The 19,774-nt window shown below is 40.8% G+C and overlaps 1 protein-coding gene across 1 annotated transcript; it reads left to right on the forward strand.

The window, feature by feature from the left end:
- Positions 1 to 1,551: 1,551 nt before the first annotated feature.
- Positions 1,552 to 19,503, forward strand: LOC115139657 (transmembrane protein 151B-like). Its single transcript, XM_029677278.2, has 2 exons — positions 1,552 to 1,871; positions 17,443 to 19,503. The coding sequence occupies exons 1-2, from the start codon at positions 1,785 to 1,787 to the stop codon at positions 18,892 to 18,894; spliced, it is 1,539 nt and encodes a 512-aa protein (XP_029533138.1). The 5' UTR covers positions 1,552 to 1,784; the 3' UTR covers positions 18,895 to 19,503.
- Positions 19,504 to 19,774: the final 271 nt, after the last annotated feature.

The raw sequence follows: 19,774 nt of genomic DNA on the forward strand, positions 1-19,774 counted from the left end.
AAATGATTTGGTAAAACATGTTAATATGTTGTAACCAACTACAGCAACATAAAGTGTTAGTGTTACCAAGGATTACTTCAATACTATTCATTAATAATACTATTCATTATTTAATACTATTCATACTAGCTTTTGAGCAGATTTTCTGGCATTTCAACTTGCTGTCAAAAGTAGGCTAGCTGTTGCATATTTGTTCCTGCAGCTAATGTCATTAATGTTCCAAGTCCAATCCTACCTGGCCATACTTTTTGAATGATTAGATGCTGTAAGTTGATTACATCATGCTCACATAGTCACTGTGCCATCTAATAACTTCACTCTGGGGTGAGTCATATAACTGGATAAGGTCAAACTAGCCTGTTGGAAACTAATGGTAAAGGCTTGGATTTTCACTGAACCAAGGATGTTTTTCATTGAGTAGGCTATATATGGAGAAAAAATTACTGTATAAAATAAATAATTCAAATACTGAGCTATATTGTATGCTCTAAAAACTGTGGCCCTTACTTTATAACAATACAATTGCTCAGAGGAAGAGATTTTGTTTGTATTACTTGCTTAACAACAAGTAATACTTTTTCTTCTCAAAAAGGTAGGGGTCAAAATTATTGACACCCCTGTTTTCAATACCTTACCTTGTGAGGGTAACGTCACTGAGCATTTTTCTAAAATGTTTTATGAGTTGGAGAACATATTGATAGGGCTCTTAGACCATTCCTCCATACAGAATCCTTCCAGACCCTTCATATCCTTTGTTTGTGCTTATGAATTGCACTCTTCAATTCAAACCACAGGTTTTCAATTGGTTACAAGTGTAGAGACTGAGATGGCAATTAAAAAAAAAAATTGTGGCCAAATAACCATTTTGTTGTGGATTTTGATGTGTGCTTGAGGTTATTGTCTTGCTGGAAGATCCACTTGCGGCCAAGTTTCAGCCTCCTGACAGAGGCAACCAGGTTTTTGGCAAAAATGTCCTGGTACTAGGTAAAGTTCATGATGCCTTTGACCTTAACAAGGGCCTGAGGACCAGTGGTAGCAAAATAGCCCCATAACATCAAAGATCAACCACCATATTTTACAGTAGGTTTGAGGTTCTTTTCTGCTCATGCATTGTCATTTCGACACCAAACCCACCACTGGAGCTCTATTTTCATGTCATCCAACAAATGTAAACGCCTGGAGTTTGATAACGGGATTGGAACCGGTGCTTTGGTAAAATTACCTGAACATAGAGCTCTTTGGCTATGAGCATCAGTTGGCGTTGAAATGAGAATGCAAATGCCTTCTCAACACAAGTACCTGGAGAGGATTGCAATCACCACACATCACCAGGTGTGCTCTTATACATTCTGCCTGTGCCATCTCAGGGGGAAGCACATGTAGCCTAGTCTACAGACAAGCCTACATGCCTTTGTCCTACAGCCTAGTAGTGTTTTTTTTGTCCTAGTACCCCTTGTTGGGAAACAGTGCCTTAATCACTTGCAAGAGTATTTCGGAAGCACCTGCATCAAGGCGCAAAGGAGCCCATTTTTTCTACAGTGGACATATGAACCCAATACATTTCGCTTTGGATATAGGCTGCTGTAGCCATGCAGTGGCACCTCATGCTGTGGGGGAGAAGATGCTGCTTTTACAATGGGAGCATGTCGTAGGGGTTTCCTGCCGCTATATTGGTTGGATTATGTAGCCTGGGGTAGGCTTGCTGGCTAGTTTACGTTGCACTGTGATTTGGACCTCGGTTTTACTAAGGTGATCCATGCCCCTGTGTTTTTGCTATTGTCAACATGTCCCCAGCATCGGCTGCAACGGCCAGTGAGAGCAGCACCACTACCGTTCCAGAGGAGGACACAGAAGAGAGCGCCCGCGAAGAGGTGAGAGAAGAGAAACGCTTTGTTTAGCTTGCGGCTGTACGAGAGCTGCTACACGAATCGTGCATTTGGCAAATTATTCATATCATAGCTAAATCCCACGTAACCTGAGCCCTATTCCGATTCTGAGATATCGGTTCAATTACCCACTTAAAATGAACGCATTATGCGCTGCATCAGCACATCTGCACCAATCTTGTTTTGAATACGTTTCTTAGGCTACCGTTTATCACTGTAAATCGTATATGGTTTTGACCATATTATTAAATATGTGGTGTAGTTTGACTGCAAGTTTGTGTGCGCATGTGTTTGCGCGTGAGCGTAGGTAAACTACGTGAGTGTGTGCTTGTTTTTCTCTCCCTTCCAGTCACTGAAATGGTCATGTCCCCATGAAATGGTCCCTCTCTGGTGCGTATCAAAAAGATTGACAGCCACCTGTCTGAGGGCATATGACAGGCTATATGCTATTCCTGTCATGGTCTTACATTGAAAGCCCTTTTAATGTTAATTTACACAACAATTTGAACATTTAGGGGAATTTCACAAACTATTATTATTTATAATTGTTACAATCAGGCCCTCTTGTTTTTACTGTCATTCTGAATAGGTTTGCATCAGGAAACACTCAATTGTATAACAATGTTTAATTGCTGGCTGGTTATATTCCGATCTGCTTTGTATAGCCAGGGATTGGATGATGATTTAGTAGAATGGTTTATTATCAGTAGATAGGATGTGTCACTAACCATTTTAATGTGTGAGTATTCATTACCTTACACTCACAGTTCCTATTATCACACTTCTGAATTAAACCTAGGATTGAAGAATTTACATTTCCAATCAAGGTTTAAATCTTGAGAGGTGCTAATGTTGAGTCAAACTTTTGTTTTACTCTACATTATTCTACATTGGGCCAATTATGACTTCTAACCATCAACATGGAAGTTGGGCAAGCAATATCTCTTCCATTAGCCCTTCTATTACACAATCGTTTTTTTTTATGTAACGCAGAGCCAGTCTTAACAATATAGAAGTGTTAGCTTGAAAGGAACTCAGTTGGAGGCACTAGATAGAACACACTAATAAGCCATTGCTCGAAATCGTTAAAATACAATGTGGACTATTGTAGCCTATAAAAATAAGTAATTTAAATGAAATGCCATGTAACAGGAAGTATGAATGAAAGCCTGTGAACCCAAATAAACCCTAAAATAATCGCTGACTTATCTAACACCCTCACTTTGTGCTTCATCAACACCATTTGTTGAACACACCTCTGGTGAAAATTAGATCACCTGAGAGGATCATCATGTTAGAGTTGCGTAAATTTGAATCTGGTATCAGGATAAATATAACAATGAGTCACCGATTGTATACTATGTATTTTTTATTAGCTAAGTAATAAATGGCAAATGCAACTTTCGTATATACGGGCTCACTGTAATACCACGCAGGGCAGAACAGAGAACTGACAAGATGTATGTAAACAGTATTCTTTATACTGTGATAGACAGTTCCAACCCGTCTGTTGGCCTATCACAGTAGAGACTGGGCGTGGTTTAAACTTGCTCAGCCTATTGGCGCTTCTTGGAGTCCTCCCACCGTCGATGTATAGATCCTTACTGTTCTGGTATCGCAGCCTAGTTAGAACAGTTGCTCAGTTCCTGCTATTGTGTTGTTCAGTATTTTTCCATCTCAGTTAAACCTTGTGATGACCACCCCTCCCTATCACAACTTTGTAAGATACAGCAAGTCACACCATGTGCTCAATATTGTTACATACAAACACAAGGACAAAGCATCTGCTGGGCTGTTATCTACCGTTTTGCAACATGCAGGTCACACCATGTTACTCAGTTCTTGTCACACACAAACAGGCAAGTAGCAAGCAGTTGTTTCATCTCATAATGATGCTCCAGTGCACAAATGCAGACACCTCACACAACCAACATCAGATAATATTTAATCATATATATCTAATGGCTATAATGTAAAATACAGGATCCATCAATCCCCCAGGATCCAACACCCCCAAGGGTGTGAACAAAAATTCAGCAATGAATCATATAACAGTTACAAAGTTTAAAATACCTTCATGTCCTCCATTCGATCCCACTATGTACTAGATTGGCTACCAGCCACCCAGGAACTTAAAACCCTCATGTCAAAAGAGAACAGCTCATTTAAAAACAGAATACAAGAAAATGGTGTCAAATTTAAGTCCCCCTTTTGACACCTGCTAGGGTGTCACTCATTATCCTTTATTTCAGCGGTCCCAACATAGCAATATGTTATGTTAATAGCATTTCATGAAAATAACAAAAAGTTTAATATTAATAAAACATAATTATTATTATTTTTATTTATTTTTTACAGAAAAACAGAAAAGAAAAATCAACCAAGAAAAAAGAAAAATCAAGTGATATATGCTTTTGTCTCCCCCTTTTGACAAAAACAGGATAATACTTTATTGTTTATTGACATGTAAGATGTAGGATAAAACTTTGGTCATGGAAAACAGAGTAAAGCAGAGCAAAGCATTATTATAAACCATCTGGTCCTCTCAGCTACTCCTATCCTGCACCAGGTGGGCACCATGCCACCCAGGGACTCCAAACCTTCACAACAGGGAGAACAAACATACTGGAAAGAAAACTTATCATGAAACAAAAATGTAAAACAAGGAACTGTGGTGGTGTAATATTTATTCTACTACCTCACCCACAGCATACCATGGGTCATCCTCAGTCAGTCCCATCCTCCCCTGAAAGCATGATTCAGTATCAGCATCTCCAACTGGAGTACATTTACATTTACATTTAAGTCATTTAGCAGACGCTCTTATCCAGAGCGACTTGCAAAGGCATCATGCCTGAAGCCTTCACATCTGTAACAGACTTCTTAAAACACGGTATGATGCAAGCAGCACAACACATATGCAATAACAAAAATACAAGAATTAGGGTCAGAAATCCAGTAACCACCATACCAGTGTACTTACCAAACCAGGCTCCCAACCAAGAGAACAGTCCAGACTCCTCCACCCCCGCCATGGTCCTCATCTCAGCAGATAGTGCATCAAGCCCACTAAGGGCCTTAGATATACTACCATCTGGACTGGTGTTATTAGGAATATACGTGCAACATTGTTCACCGAACATCTTGCAGACACTCCCCTGACTGGCAAAAAGCATATCCAAAGCAAGTCTATTCTGGAAACCCTAGATGTGGCCTCAAGCTGTTCAGACATACCAGTGAGTGCATCACGGGAGTAATTCACAAAACGCTGTTGATTATAGTAGATGTAATTAATCCATGCAGTCTGTCTTGCATCCACTATGGCTGGACCTATAATAGGTAGTAAGTGCCAGAATCCATCATTCCTACCCAAGGCCTGAAACTCATGAGAAACTCCCACTGGCACTCCCAACAGGTTAGTGTGTATGTCAACTACATCCTCTGTCCATGGAGCACTACGTCTATGTCTCCCATGGGATGGAATGTTTTCAGGTCCCCTGGATACAGAACCCAACAGCTGTTCAGCAGTAACATCAACAATGGTCAGTGGAATTATCAAACTGGTCAGAGCACACGTACCTTGCCAGTCTCCTCTAAGAATGGGTCTCAGCACTCTTTTGGGTCCACAGATCCACCACACATCAGCCAGACCACTAGTTTGGTTTAGGCCTGTAACTGGCCAAGTGGAATTAATGGTTATGTTACTACTGCAATCAGCTTCAGGCAATCTCCCATAATCAATGCCATTACCTGTACCCGTGATGCAACTGTAATTGCCCCCATATGCCTTAACACCCCAAGGGGCCCGATGAGGAGGTACTGTAGGAAACACAAGGCTCAAAGAGGAACAGAGAGTTGAATTGGGCTGAACCTGGTAAAAACCTCTCAGAATACACAACCACCCCTCTCCTACTCCTATAGCAAATGGGTGTGTAGCCAGAACAGGTCTAGCATGACCAATGTTTCATGTAACTCATGCAGTCCTTTCTTTTCAGGGTCTTAGCTGTATACCTCATATAAGACAGCCACAAATTGTCCCTACCATCAAAACTAGTCTCCGTGCCTAATTGATCAATAGCTGAATAGTCTCTAACGTTAATTACCTGAATGAGATTTGACACAGTGGTGGTAGGTGGCAGGTTCGGTCCAGGGGTGGTAGAGGAGTGTTTCTGGCTCTGGTTCATCTGGGACCTCTGTGGTTTTGGCAGCACCTTAATAGAAAACACACCCATCGTGTCTGTCCTGGTCCTTTGTAGTCCGAGGGTGTAAGTCCCTGCATCAGAGAGCTTAATAGTTTTGATGGTTAGTAGGATTTCATCACCTTTACAAAGTTCAACAGTGCTCCCAGGTTTCCCCCATATGATGGGCTATCCACCTTTGTGGGATCTCCTATGCTATAAGGATACCCTCTTCTCCAATCCTAGAACTGTCCCAAGTTGGTTATCATGTAATCCCCATACGGACACCCTCCCCCATTACACAGGTACACTGACACTCCTGTAAAGCCCCACCCTCTCCCAGAGAACACATCAGCAGCCAGAAGCCAAACCACACTTTCACTTCTATGAACGCTACACAGTGATGGGAGGGCGGGGTCAGGGAAGCTTCGTTAAGAGAGTGAAACCCCGAGCCATATTGGTTTTGGTTCTTCTCTCTAACTCTGTGATGGTTCGGCAGTGTCAGAGTGTCCTACCCTCCAACAATGTGTGATATGTCCACCGGTAGCTACCACAAAGGCTGTCACCAGGAGCACTTGGTATGGCCCTCCCAACGGGCTGCTTCACATCTATTCTCCACAGGGACTGGATTGAGTGAATCACCTTCTCCTTTAATTCACCTGCAATGCATAAAATCTTGGACATACAGGTTTGGTTAACAAACAGTTTCTCATTTGTTCTCTCTGATTATATCTTTAACCTCTATGCCTATTTGTTAGCTAGAATATATGTTTTTATCTAAACTCGTGGATTTTTTAAAAGAAAAACATGTCTATGGTGGTAATTTCTAAAGTCCTTATATAGGTTAATTAAACTCCACTATAATTAATTTACCTTAAATAAAAAAAATTAAAAACAGTATTACCCATGACCACAAATGAATTATTCAAATGGCACCCCCTTGTGGCTGATCAGACCACCCGGGAGAGCCATGAAAGCAGGTCAAAGGTTACACCATCCCCTTACATTCATGTTCCATACCATATTAGACATATTAAAGAACCCTTTATCTTTAAAAAAATTCACTTGTGTAATTAAAACTCAGAAAATAAAACTCCTAATATTCCATATGTGAGTGTACCCCTTTAAGATATCTTGTTTCTGGGAACATGGAAATCCCCTTAAACCCAAAACATTTACTACAAAAACAAAACCTAATAATTATGATAATCCCCTCAAACTCAAATAATTTGTCTCGATGTTTCATGTCATGCATTCGTGTTTCTCCAAATTGTCTCCCCAAAATACTTCTTAAATTACCCTGCCATTAGACACACACACACAACTGTGATAAACGTACACTGTCTCTTTAACATAAAAATCAGCCTGCAATCCACTCTGCGGACCTTCCATTGTTCCCCATAATGAAAACAGATTCTAATGTTAGTATACCTTAACTTCCTGTTTAATTTCAATGGTGTTATCTGATCAATCAAACCAAAATCAATAACCGGGAAGTACTTGTGTAAATTAATTAAAAGAAAAAAATAAATCTACCTTATTTCTCAGCACTTGGTTAGAACACCACTCCCGTCTTACATCGACCACACCCTTCGCCCCGTCTCCCGTACATCTTATCTATTACTCAGTGGCTCAATTAATGTGTAACGTAAGTATGTTCAGATGTTGATTATGTAATTCTACAATATTAGTATAGTTCAAACCTCATGATATGAATCTACACACAGAATTGTACGTTAATAGAGTTGAACACTTTTTCCAACAGTCATGCACACCCCATCAATATTCAATGATATAACTCTGTGCAAACGTCTCATTTGCAAGTCCGCAACTTTTTAAACATTCTCCCCGGTACCAGCTCCAACTGTAATACCTAATGTACCACACTCGCTTGGTCCCCGACCTCATTCATACCGTTATTAGTCCCCGACTGAATATCAAACTATTTCATGCACACTATTTGAGTCTCACAAATCTTCATTTACACCAGTAAGCTTCAACTTATGTTTGCACTCACGAGACTCCCAGTTACACAATAAATGTTCGTTTTGTTCGATAAAGATTATTTTTATATCCAAAACCTCCATTTGGTTGGCGCGTTTTGTTGAGTAATCCACAGGCTCGTGCAGGTCACGACGGGCAGACGAAAATTCCAAATAGTATCCGTAAAGTTCGTAGAAACATGTCAAACGTTTTTTATAATCAATCCTCAGGTTGTTTTTATAATAAATAATCGATAATATTTCAACCGGATGGTAGCCTTTTCAATAGGAGAGAGAGAAAAGATCTGCTCCAGGCTGCTCGCGTATGCACAAATCTGGGGATACCCAGCTATCACTGACGCGATGTGATCATTCTCGCTAATTTTTCAGAATAAAAGCCTGAAACTATGTATAAAGACTGTTTTCCACACCATGTGGAAGCCATAGGGAAAGGAATCTGGTTTATATCCCTTCAAATGGAGGGTAGGCATGCAATGGAACAGAGAGGTTTCACAATAACAGCACTTCCTGGTTGGATTTTCCTCAGGTTTTCACCTGCAATATCAGTTCTGTTATACTCACAGACAATATTTTGACAGTTTTGGAAACTTTAGAGTGTTCCTCAGTCTCAGTTGCTAATATATGCATATTATTATTAGTATTGAATAGAAAACACTTTACAGTTTCAAAAACGGTCAAAATATTGTCTGTGAGTATAACAGAACTGATATTGCAGGCGAAACGGCCTACAGGGAGGAGGTGAGGGCCCTCGGAGTGTGGTGTCAGGAAAATAACCTCACACTCAACGTCAACAAAACTAAGGAGATGATTGTGGACTTCAGGAAACAGCAGAGGGAACACCCCCCTATCCACATCGATGGAACAGTAGTGGAGAGGGTAGCAAGTTTTAAGTTCCTCGGCATACACATCACAGACAAACTGAATTGGTCCACTCACACTGACAGCGTCGTGAAGAAGGCGCAGCAGCGCCTCTTCAACCTCAGGAGGCTGAAGAAATTCGGCTTGTCACCAAAAGCACTCACAAACTTCTACAGATGCACAATCGAGAGCATCCTGGCGGGCTGTATCACCGCCTGGTACGGCAACTGCTCCGCCCTCAACCGTAAGGCTCTCCAGAGGGTAGTGAGGTCTGCACAACGCATCACCGGGGCAAACTACCTGCCCTCCAGGACACCTACACCACCCGATGTTACAGGAAGGCCATAAAGATCATCAAGGACATCAACCACCCGAACCACTGCCTGTTCACCCCGTTATCATCCAGAAGGCGAGGTCAGTACAGGTGCATCAAAGCTGGGACCGAGAGACTGAAAAACAGCTTCTATCTCAAGGCCATCAGACTGTTAAACAGCCACCACTAACATTGAGTGGCTGTTGCCAACACACTGTCATTGACACTGACCCAACTCCAGCCACTTTAATAATGGGAATTGATGGGAAATGATGTAAATATATCACTAGCCACTTTAAACAATGCTACCTTATATAATGTTACTTACCCTACATTATTCATCTCATATGCATACGTATATACTGTACTCTACATCATCGACTGCATCCTTATGTAATACATGTATCACTAGCCACTTTAACTATGCCACTTTGTTTACTTTGTCTACATACTCATCTCATATGTATATACTGTACTCGATACCATCTACTGTATGCTGCTCTGTACCATCACTCATTCATATATCCTTATGTACATATTCTTTATCCCCTTACACTGTGTATAAGACAGTAGTTTTGGAATTGTTAGTTAGATTACTTGTTGGTTATCACTGCATTGTCGGAACTAGAAGCACAAGCATTTCGCTACACTCGCATTAACATCTGCTAACCATGTGTATGTGACAAATAAAATGTGATTTGATTTGATTTGATTTGAAACCCTGAGGAATATCAAACCAGGAAGTGGCCTGTATTTTGAAAACTCCATGTTCCATAGCCTCCCTTTGCTCCATTTAAAGGGATATCACCCAGATTCCTTTCCCTATCGGTTCCTCAATGTGTCAACAGTCTTCAGACATAGTTTCAGGCTTTTATTTTGAAAAATTAGCCAGAACGATAACATTGCGTCAAGTGGTCGCATGAGTTTTGCTCACGCAACAGAGTTTGGACAGCCATTGCTTTCCCTCTCCTACTGATAAAGACATTTGCGGTTGATATATTATCGATTATATATTTTAAAAACAACCTGAGGATTGATTATAAAAAACATTTGACATGTTTCTGTGGACATTACGGAAACTATTTGGAATTTGTCTCTTTTGTCGTGACCGCTCTTTCCTGTGGATTTCTGAACATAACGCGCCAAACAAACTGAGGTATTTTGGATATAAAAATAATCTTTATGGAACAAAAGGAACATTTATTGTGTAACTAGGAGTCTCGTGAGTGAAAACATCCGAAGATCATCAAAGGTAAACGATTAATTTGATTGCTTTTCTGATTTTCGTGAACAAGCTACTTGATGCTAAGTGTACTTCATGTTTTGTCGAGCGATCGATAAACTTACACAAACGCTTGGATTGCGTTCGCTGTAAAGCATATTTTCAAAATCTGACACGACAGATTTAACTTAACCTCTTGAAACTAGGGGGCACTATTTTCATTTTTGGAAAAATAACGTTCCCGAAGTAAACCGCCTATTTCTCAGGACCAGATGCTAGAATATGCATATAATTGACAGCTTGGATAGAAAACACTGTCAAAATATTGTCTGTGAGTATTTTTATTTTACCTTTATTTAACTAGGCAAGTCAGTTAACCTGTTGCTTCTACTCGGGACGCTTGCGTCCCAACTAGAGCTCTGGAAATGCAAATGCGCTACGCTAAATGCTAATAGTATTAGTTAAAACTCAAAAGTTCATTAAAATACACATGCAGGGTATCGAATTAAAGCTACACTCGTTGTGAATCCAGGCAACAAGTCAGATTTTTAAAATGCTTTTCGGCGAAAGCATGAGAAGCTATTATCTGATAGCATGCAACACCCCAAAAGACCCACAGGGGACGTAAACAAAATAATTAGCATTTCGGCGTTACACAAACCGCACAATAAAATAGAAAACATTCATTACCTTTCACCATCTTCTTTGTTGGCACTCCTAGATGTCCCATAAACACTATTTGGGTCTTTATTTCGATTAAATCGGTCCATATAAAGCCTAGATATCGTTATATGTAGACTGTGTGATAAACGAAAAAAACATCGTTTCAAAACGTAACGTCATTTTTTAAAATTCAAAAAGTCGACGATAAACTTTCACAAAACACTTCAAATACGTTTGTAATGCAACTTTAGGTATTAGTAAACGTTAATAAGCGATAAAATTAATCAGGAGGCGATGTAAAGATCATTAGCTGTCCGTCTGGAAAAATGTCCGGCTAGAAACTCAACGAAAATATCCGGTCCTAGACCGGATTAGATACGGTGTCCTGTATGTGTTTGACCAAGAAAAAACTCGAAGGGAAATGACAAGACTCTAGACACCCTGTTGAAGCTGTAGGTACTGCAACCTCAGTCAATTAATTGTGGTTCACGTTTATCAATGGGTTCAAGTAGCGCATGGATATATTTTCCCCATTTTCAGTGATCAGTTTTTCCTGTGCTTTTCGATGTAAATGCCGTTCTGGTAAAGCCACAGCAGTGATTTAACCAGTTTTTTAAACGTCTGAGTGTTTTCTATCCACACAGACTAAGCAAATGCATATACTATATTCCTGGCATGAGTAGCAGGGCGCTGAAATGTTGCGCGATTTTTAACAGAATGTTCAAAAAAGTAGAGGATCGACTGAAGAGGTTAACTTCTTGCGTCGAGCCAACCCGGATCCGGGATCATGACTACAGCCTCAATTCCATTACCATAACGCAACGTTAACTATTCATGAAAATCGCAAATGAAATGAAATCAATATGCTAGCTCTCATGCTTAGCCTTTTGTTAACAACACTGTCATCTCAGATTTTCAAAAATATGCTTCTCTACCATAGGTCCGTTTGGTGCGTCACGTTTGGCTACCAAAAAAAAACGAAAATTCAGTTATCCAAACGCCAAACTTTTTTCCAAATTAACTCCATAATATCGACTGAAACATGGCAAACGTTGTTTAGAACCAATCCTCAAGGTGTTTTTCACATATCTCTTCAATGATGTATCGTTCCTGGAAGTGTGCTTCTCCCTCTGTTATCGCATGGTAAAATGATTGCCATTGGGAATTACGCACCAACTTAGACAAAGGACACCGGACGGACCCCTGGCAAATGTAGTCTCTTATGGCCAATCTTCCAATGATATGCCTACAAATACGTCACAATGCTGCAGACATCTTGGAAGAACGGCAGAGAGCATAAGCTCGTTCACAGCACATTCACAGCCATATAAGGAGACGATAGTAAAACAGAGCTTCAGAAATTCAGCTCATTTCCTGTTTGAGGTTACATCTTGATTTCGCCTGTAGCATCATTTCTGGGGCACTCACAGATAATATCTTTGCAGTTTTGAAAACGTCAGAGTGTTTTCTTTCCAAAGCTGCCAATTATATGCATAGTCGAGCATCTTTTCGTGACAAAATATTGCGCTTAAAACGGGAACGTTTTTTCATCCAATAATGACATAGCGCCCCCATAGGTTGAAGAGGTTAAGAACAAATTCTTGTTTTCAATGACAGCCTAGGAACAGTGGGTTAACTGCCTGTTCAGGGGTAGAACGACAGATTTGTACCTTGTCAGCTCGGGTGTTTGAACTTGCAACCTTCCGGTTACTAGTCAAACGCTCTAACCACTAGGCTACCCTGTCGCCCCGAGTATAACAGAACTGATATTGCAGGCGAAAGCCTAAGAAAAATCCAATCAGGAAGTGACTCATGTTTTGAAACCGTTGTCTTCCTATGCACCCCTATTGGCCACTGAAAGGGATATCAACCAGATTCCTTTTTCTACGTATTCCCTAAGGTGTCTACAGCATTGTGACGTAGTTTCACGCGTAGTGTAAACGACTACATTGCGTAAGTGGCCAGCTGAGGGCTCTCAGAGTGATTCTTGCGTAAAAGACAGAGGTAGTAATTTTTCCTCTCGCTCCTACTGAAAAGCCAAGTGTCCCGGTTGATATATTATCGAATAGATATTTGAAAAACACCTTGAGGTTTGATTATAAAAATGTTTGCCATGTTTCTGTCGATATTATGGATATAATTCGATTATTTTTTGTTGTGACCGCTATTTCCGGTGGATTTCTGAACATAACGTGACAAGCAAATGGAGGAATTTTGGGTAGAAAAATAATCTTTATGGAACAAAAGGAACATTTGCTGTCTAACTGGGAGTCTCGTCAGTGAAAACATCCGAAGATCATCAAAGGTAAATGGTTAATTTGATTGCTTTTCTGATTTTCGTGACCAAGCTTCCTGCTGCTAGCTGGACATAATGCTATGCTAGGCTATCGATAAACTTACACAAACGCTTTGGCTGTAAAGCATAATTTCAAATTCTGAGAGGACAGGGTGATTAACAAAAGGATAAGCTGTGTTTCACTATATTTCACTTGTGATTTCATGAATATGAATATTTTCTAGTAATATTTTTTGACCGTTGCACTATGCTAATTAGTGTAGTTGATGACAATTCTCCCGGATCCGGGATGTGTAGTTTCAAGTTAACAAAAGGCTAAGCTGTGTTTTCCTGTATTGCACTTGTGATTTCATGAATATAAATATTTTTAGTAATATTCATTGAACGTAGCGCTGTGCAATTCAGCGGTTGTTGATGACAATTATCCCGTTAACGAGATTGCAGCCATAACAAGTTAAGAGGGTGTGAACGATGCTAAATGGGTTTAGACAAAGAAGAGCTCAAAAAAGAGCTCTCCAGTAGTAGGAGCAAAACATTTTCTCAAAATTGAGGTTACAAGTTGATCAACTTTCAAAGCAGAATTACTTTCCCATTGTTCCTCAAATGCAGTGAATGATATACCATATTGTAGCTCTGAGTCTCTGCTTTTATCCAATGTAAAAATAACTATTTCAAATTTTGCAACATAAGACCGGATCATGGCAGTCGGTCTCAAATCTTACAAGCAATAGACTGTACAAAGCCTTTTAGACTAATGGACCTTGAATAATGGATGTTGATGCCAAAAATACTTTTGGCGGTCTTGAATGGCCTTTTCTATTCAAAACTTTGGAAGCTTTCAATTTTCCTGCTGAAATAATAGATTTAATACAGATATTATAGAAAATGTCCTAAAGCAAAAATATACACAAATAATACATTTTCTGATGAAATTGCTTTAGAAAGTGGCACAAGACAGGGCTGTCCCCTCTCCCCCCTCTTGTTTGCACTGGCACTTGAACCTCTTGCAGAAAGAATTAGACAGGACCCAAACATATCAGGTATCAGTGTTGGTAAACATGAATATGAACTAAACATATTTGCAGATGAACTCCTGATATACCTGACCAATATTGAAAACTAAATGCCCCCTTGGTATATTTTCAGAATACTCAAAAATATCAGGAAATAAAATGTATCTGGAAAAATCAATATAATAGTCATAGGGAAAAGAAATAGAATAACTCACAATCTACAGCAATCCTTAAAGTGGACCACAAAAAATATTAGCTGACAACAAACAAATATATAACTTACTAAACAATATGTGACCGACCGGCTCAATTCGGTCTTATGTAGCAAAATTTGAAATGGTTTTGAATTTTTACATTGGATAAAAGTAGAGACTCAGAGCTAGAAAATTGTATATCATACACTACAGTTGGGAACAATGAGAAAGTAATTATTTTTGACAAAATTAGAAACGTGTAATATCTGAAAATTTAGCTAAGACTATCTTACCCGTATACATGGATGGACGCTTCTCCCTCTCTGTCACGGATGCCATGGTTGACCTAAATTTGAAGTAATCCGGAAACAGAACAACAGCCTTCTGTGTGTTCTCTTTTTCACTTCCTCTGCATATTTGCAATCAAATGCCAGAATTTTCTCCATCTCGTTAGCTATCATTCTCTAATTCCATCCGGCATTCCACTGATTTCAAATCTCAGTCCTCCAGAAAGTGGAGAGCAACATTTTTGCAGTTCTACTACGTGATACCTTTTAAAAAAGCAGCGTTAGAAAGGATTACCTACATATACTGACCAGCTCATGTTATAGACAGACACGTGCAACCTGGCAGACCAATCCGAACTCATCTTTCAGCATGTCCAGCCCCCCATTATCTCAGCCAATCATGGCTAGCGGGAAGGTTCCTCACTTTTTCCGTAGCTAAACTAACTAGGCTCGTAATTTAACATTTTTTTTCATATTTCCAGATAGCATACAAGTTTGTAATTAAGGGACATGAAAGTTCACATGTTCCAAAATGGCTCTCCTACCCCCAGTTTCCTGAAACGAGTCACATATGAAAGCAGATTTAATTAAATGGTACAATCTTCCTATAAATCTTACAGCTAGTATAAGCCTCTTCAGAATGTAATGGAATGTATTTATTTTTGGTAATACCAATTACCCCACCGAAGACATTCTTTAAAAAAGTATACCCGGTCATAGAATAAAAAATAAAGTTCTACATCTTCCTAAGTGTGAAGGAGTTTTTAACCTTCCAGACTTGGAATTGTATCAACTCACTACCCAAGGCTTTTACTTGTGCCATATAGTTAAATGCACTAAAGGGGAACAATCGGTACATATTGAAGATGCTCATGCTCATCCCCAGAATCTTTTTATTTTCAAAGGATAAAGCTAAGAACGTTAACAACTTCGAACGCTATAACAATATGGAAGAAAAATACACTTATTCTACAAGAACAAATATCACTCCCTAAAAACGCAACGCTACGGAACAATCCTTGAATAGCTTTTCAGAATTAACCAATAAATTGGTCCACATGGAAAACTAAAGGCATAGATACCGCAAATGACTTGGTAACAGGAAATACATTTATTTCCATTATATAATTCAAAATCTATTTTGGTCTGACCAATGTAGATATTTTCAAATTGATGCAACTTAAAAGTGACATATCACAACATGTTTTATTTGAAATCTTTTGGACATCAGAGCAACCTTGAGGGAAAGAGATGTTCACATTTTTTTGTTTTTTTTACCTTTAAGAACAAATTCTTATTTTCAATGACGGCCTAGGAACAGTGGGTTAACTGCCTGTTCAGGGGCAGAACGACAGACTTACCAGCTTGGGAGTTTTGAATTTGCAACCTTCCGGTTGCTAGTCCACCTACTCTAACCACTAGGCTACCCCTTACATGATAGGTAAGACATACAAAATCTTGCAGAGAGCATACAGTATCCAACCTATCCAATTAATTAGAAAAAATATAAACTATTGGAACCAAGACTTAAAAATAACTGATGTTGGCACAAGATGGAGGGAATGTTGGAGGATAACTAATGAAATGACAGTAAACGAAAATGTAAACTTAATCCAGTATAAACTATTGTATAGAATTAATTTATTATACAAGAGACAAAATAAAAAATTCTACAGCACTGATGGATATACCTCAGCAGAGTCATATCTTAAGTGTAAAACTAAAAATTTCTCAATAATCCATGCTTTCTAGGAATGCTATGAAGTCCAAAAGTAATGGGCAGAGCTATAAAGTTGTCTGTCAGAAGTATTACAATGTAAATGCACTTTTAATCTGTCTGTCTGCATATTTCAAGACATGGCATATGGGGGTATAGTGAGACACCCAATGGGCTGATTCTCTTCTCATCACTCATCTTGAAAAAAATGTATACAAAGTCGACCGAGAAAAACAAATCTGTACAATTTAAGGCCATGTGGCAAACAATAATGCAGGCACTAGGGAAGGGAGTGTGAGCATGCGGATCCGGGCTGATGAGATGTAGTCGTTGTTTGTGTGCGTCTGTAAATCAATGTTCGCATGTGTATGTTTGTATCTGGTGTTGGAAAAAATATGAAAAATTGAATAGTATACATTTTAAAAAGAAATGGAAACGAAAAGATTCTCGTGGGGAGGTTGATCGTGTGAAAGTTCAGATAAAGTCTGAACTGTTTGATCATAACAAGCAAAGACATGAGCAAGCAGCTCTTTGCTCATACATAAGATACAGTATGTCAAAGCACTTAGAAAGCTGAATATTTAATGTCTTGCAAAGAGTAGTTGCTTTTGCCTCAAGTTCTTTCAAGTTTACTGTTTCTATAGAGTTATTTAAAAGATAGCTATTGCTTCAAATATCCATCAATTCATCATTCTCATTGTGCATTTGATATGTATTTTCTCACTGTATGTATAATGGTTAACACAACAATGCTTACAGGTATGTTTTCCCAGACTCATTGCTATTTTCTTTCTCCATTTCCCCCTGTGCAGCAGCGGCCCCTGAAGCAGTCCCTCAGTAAGTCCCTGTGCAGGGATAGCCACTGGAAATGCCTGCTCCTGTCCCTACTCATGTACGGCTGCGTGGGGGCCATGACCTGGTGCCACGTGACCAAGGTGACGCGGCTTTCCTTCGACAGTGCCTACAAGGTCAAGTCAATGATGTACCACGAAAGCCCCTGCTCCAACGGATACATCTACATTCCTGTGGCCTTCATGGTCATGCTATACGTGGTCCAACTGGTGGAGTGCTGGCACTGCCGCACCCACAACGCACTGCTGTACAAGGTGGATGTGGAGAGTGTGGGCGAGCGCATCGGGTACATGCAGCAGGCCACACCCTGCATCTGGTGGAAGGCCATCAGTTACCATTATGTGCGGCGCACGCGGCAAGTGACGCGCTACCGTAACGGCGACGCCTACACCACCACGCAAGTGTATCACCAGCGTGTCAACACGCACGTGGCCGAGGCGGAGTTTAACTACGGCAACTGCGGCGTGAACGACATCTCCAAGCAGCTGCAGGGCCTGGACAGCTTCCCCGTCACCAAGCTGAGGTTCACCAAGTGCTTTAGCTTTGCCAATGTGGAGTCGGAGAACTCCTACCTAACCCAGCGGGCCCGCTTCTTCACCGAGAACGAGGGCCTGGACGACTACATGGAGGCCCGCGAGGGCATGCACCTGAAGAATGTAGACTTTAAGGAGTACATGATTGCCTATTCAGACCTGGACCACCTGCCCTGGTACGTGTCCAACTACGTGTTCTGGGCAGCCGCTGCCTTCACCTTCTCCTGGCCGCTGCGTGTGCTGACCGAGTACCGCACAGCCTACCTCCACTATCATGTGGAGAAGCTGTTCGGCTTCGACTGTGTCCCTGTCACACCATCCGAGGAGCGACCATACTGCCACCACATCCCTAGGGTCAACACCATCGAAAGCACCGAGCTGGAGTGGCACATCCGCTCCAACCAGCAGCTGGTGCCCAGCTATTCCGAGGCTGTGCTCATGGACCTTGCTCAGCTTTCCTCAGGTGGCGGCAGCAATGCCAACACCTACTCGGTGTGCGGCAGCTATGGCAGCTACCGACAGAACTGCGAGCGCTGCCACTGCACCATCAGCAGCTCATCCATCTTCTCGCGCAGTGCTCTGAGCATCTGCAATGGGACTAGCCCACATATCCCCTTCAGCGCCAGCCGTTTCTCATTGTCGCGGCTGTACGGCTCGCGGCGCAGCTGCTTGTGGCGGAGCAGCGGCAGCCTCAACGAGACGTCGTGCCCCACAGAGAGCACGCGCTGCCTGACACCGTCGGACCAGCCAGCTAGTGAGGAGAACCCGCCGGACTACCAGGACGCACTCTACTTCCCCGTGCTCATTGTGCACCGCAACGAGGGCTGCCTGAACCATTCGCTGCACATGAACGGATCCTGCGTGGAGACCACCCTATGACTCCCACCTAGTCTAAACCTGAACAAGGAATGTAATGTCACTGTCCTTTCTCTCTGGAGGTTGATGACTGAATAATAGATATTTTTTTCCCTTACAGGGAAGGCTTATATGGATCTATTTCTCCCCCCAATTGGACCACAGAACGACACACCAATGGCATTCCGGACCCCTTCCAGACCTCTTTCAACAGTTTGTCAAAGACAAACTCCATACAGTACTGGATTAAATGCACCTTTTGGATGCTCACTCCACCTTTCCAATACCTTCCCTTGTAGCCCAGCCCATCTCAAATGAGGTGTCCTCCAATGATATGTTCATCGTAGTAAGTAATAGACAATGTAACTATCTCAAAGTATGTTTGAAAAAACAACATTCACAAGCATAGTCAGTCTGAGACAAATGGACTTAGTGTTCTGAGAATGATGTTGCACAACACCACCATTCTGGACCAATCACAATGCTCTGTTCATATCAGTTCATGCTAGCTTCTACATGACCTATAAATAGAGGAGATGTGTAAGCAAGGTACACTAACAGACATTTGGCCTAAGAATAAACTCCAACTTAAATCATGAGAACATCTGTTTGTGATGTTGGATTAAATTGGTTATTTTGTGAGAGGCTTAGAAGGGATATCTTGTGACTGAAAATCCCAACACGGCTCAACAGTAGAGGCCTCCATTGGATATGACACATAAGTGGGGTGTGAACTTAAGGAACATAAACAATATTTATTCAAGCCTTAGAGAGCAATTTGGAGATGGCAAGGAAAACCATCACACCACACAAATTATTGCAAGCAGGAAAAGTTGAAAACAATCAGACCTTTCCTCCCCCGTAAATGCATGTCTGGACATTTAAAAATGTTGCTGCATGTATC

Source organism: Oncorhynchus nerka, linkage group LG13 (genome assembly GCF_034236695.1).
Source record: "Oncorhynchus nerka isolate Pitt River linkage group LG13, Oner_Uvic_2.0, whole genome shotgun sequence".
Taxonomy (NCBI): Eukaryota; Metazoa; Chordata; class Actinopteri; order Salmoniformes; family Salmonidae; genus Oncorhynchus; species Oncorhynchus nerka.

What these genes read in the sequence shown, in the direction of transcription:
- LOC115139657 (XM_029677278.2), top strand. Translation starts at nt 1,785, where the DNA reads ATGTCCCCAGCATCGGCTGCAACGGCCAGTGAGAGCAGCACCACTACC. An exon ending in AAGAGAGCGCCCGCGAAGAG is followed by an intron (nt 1,872 to 17,442) that starts GTGAGAGAAGAG and finishes CCCCCTGTGCAG; the next exon opens with CAGCGGCCCCTGAAGCAGTC.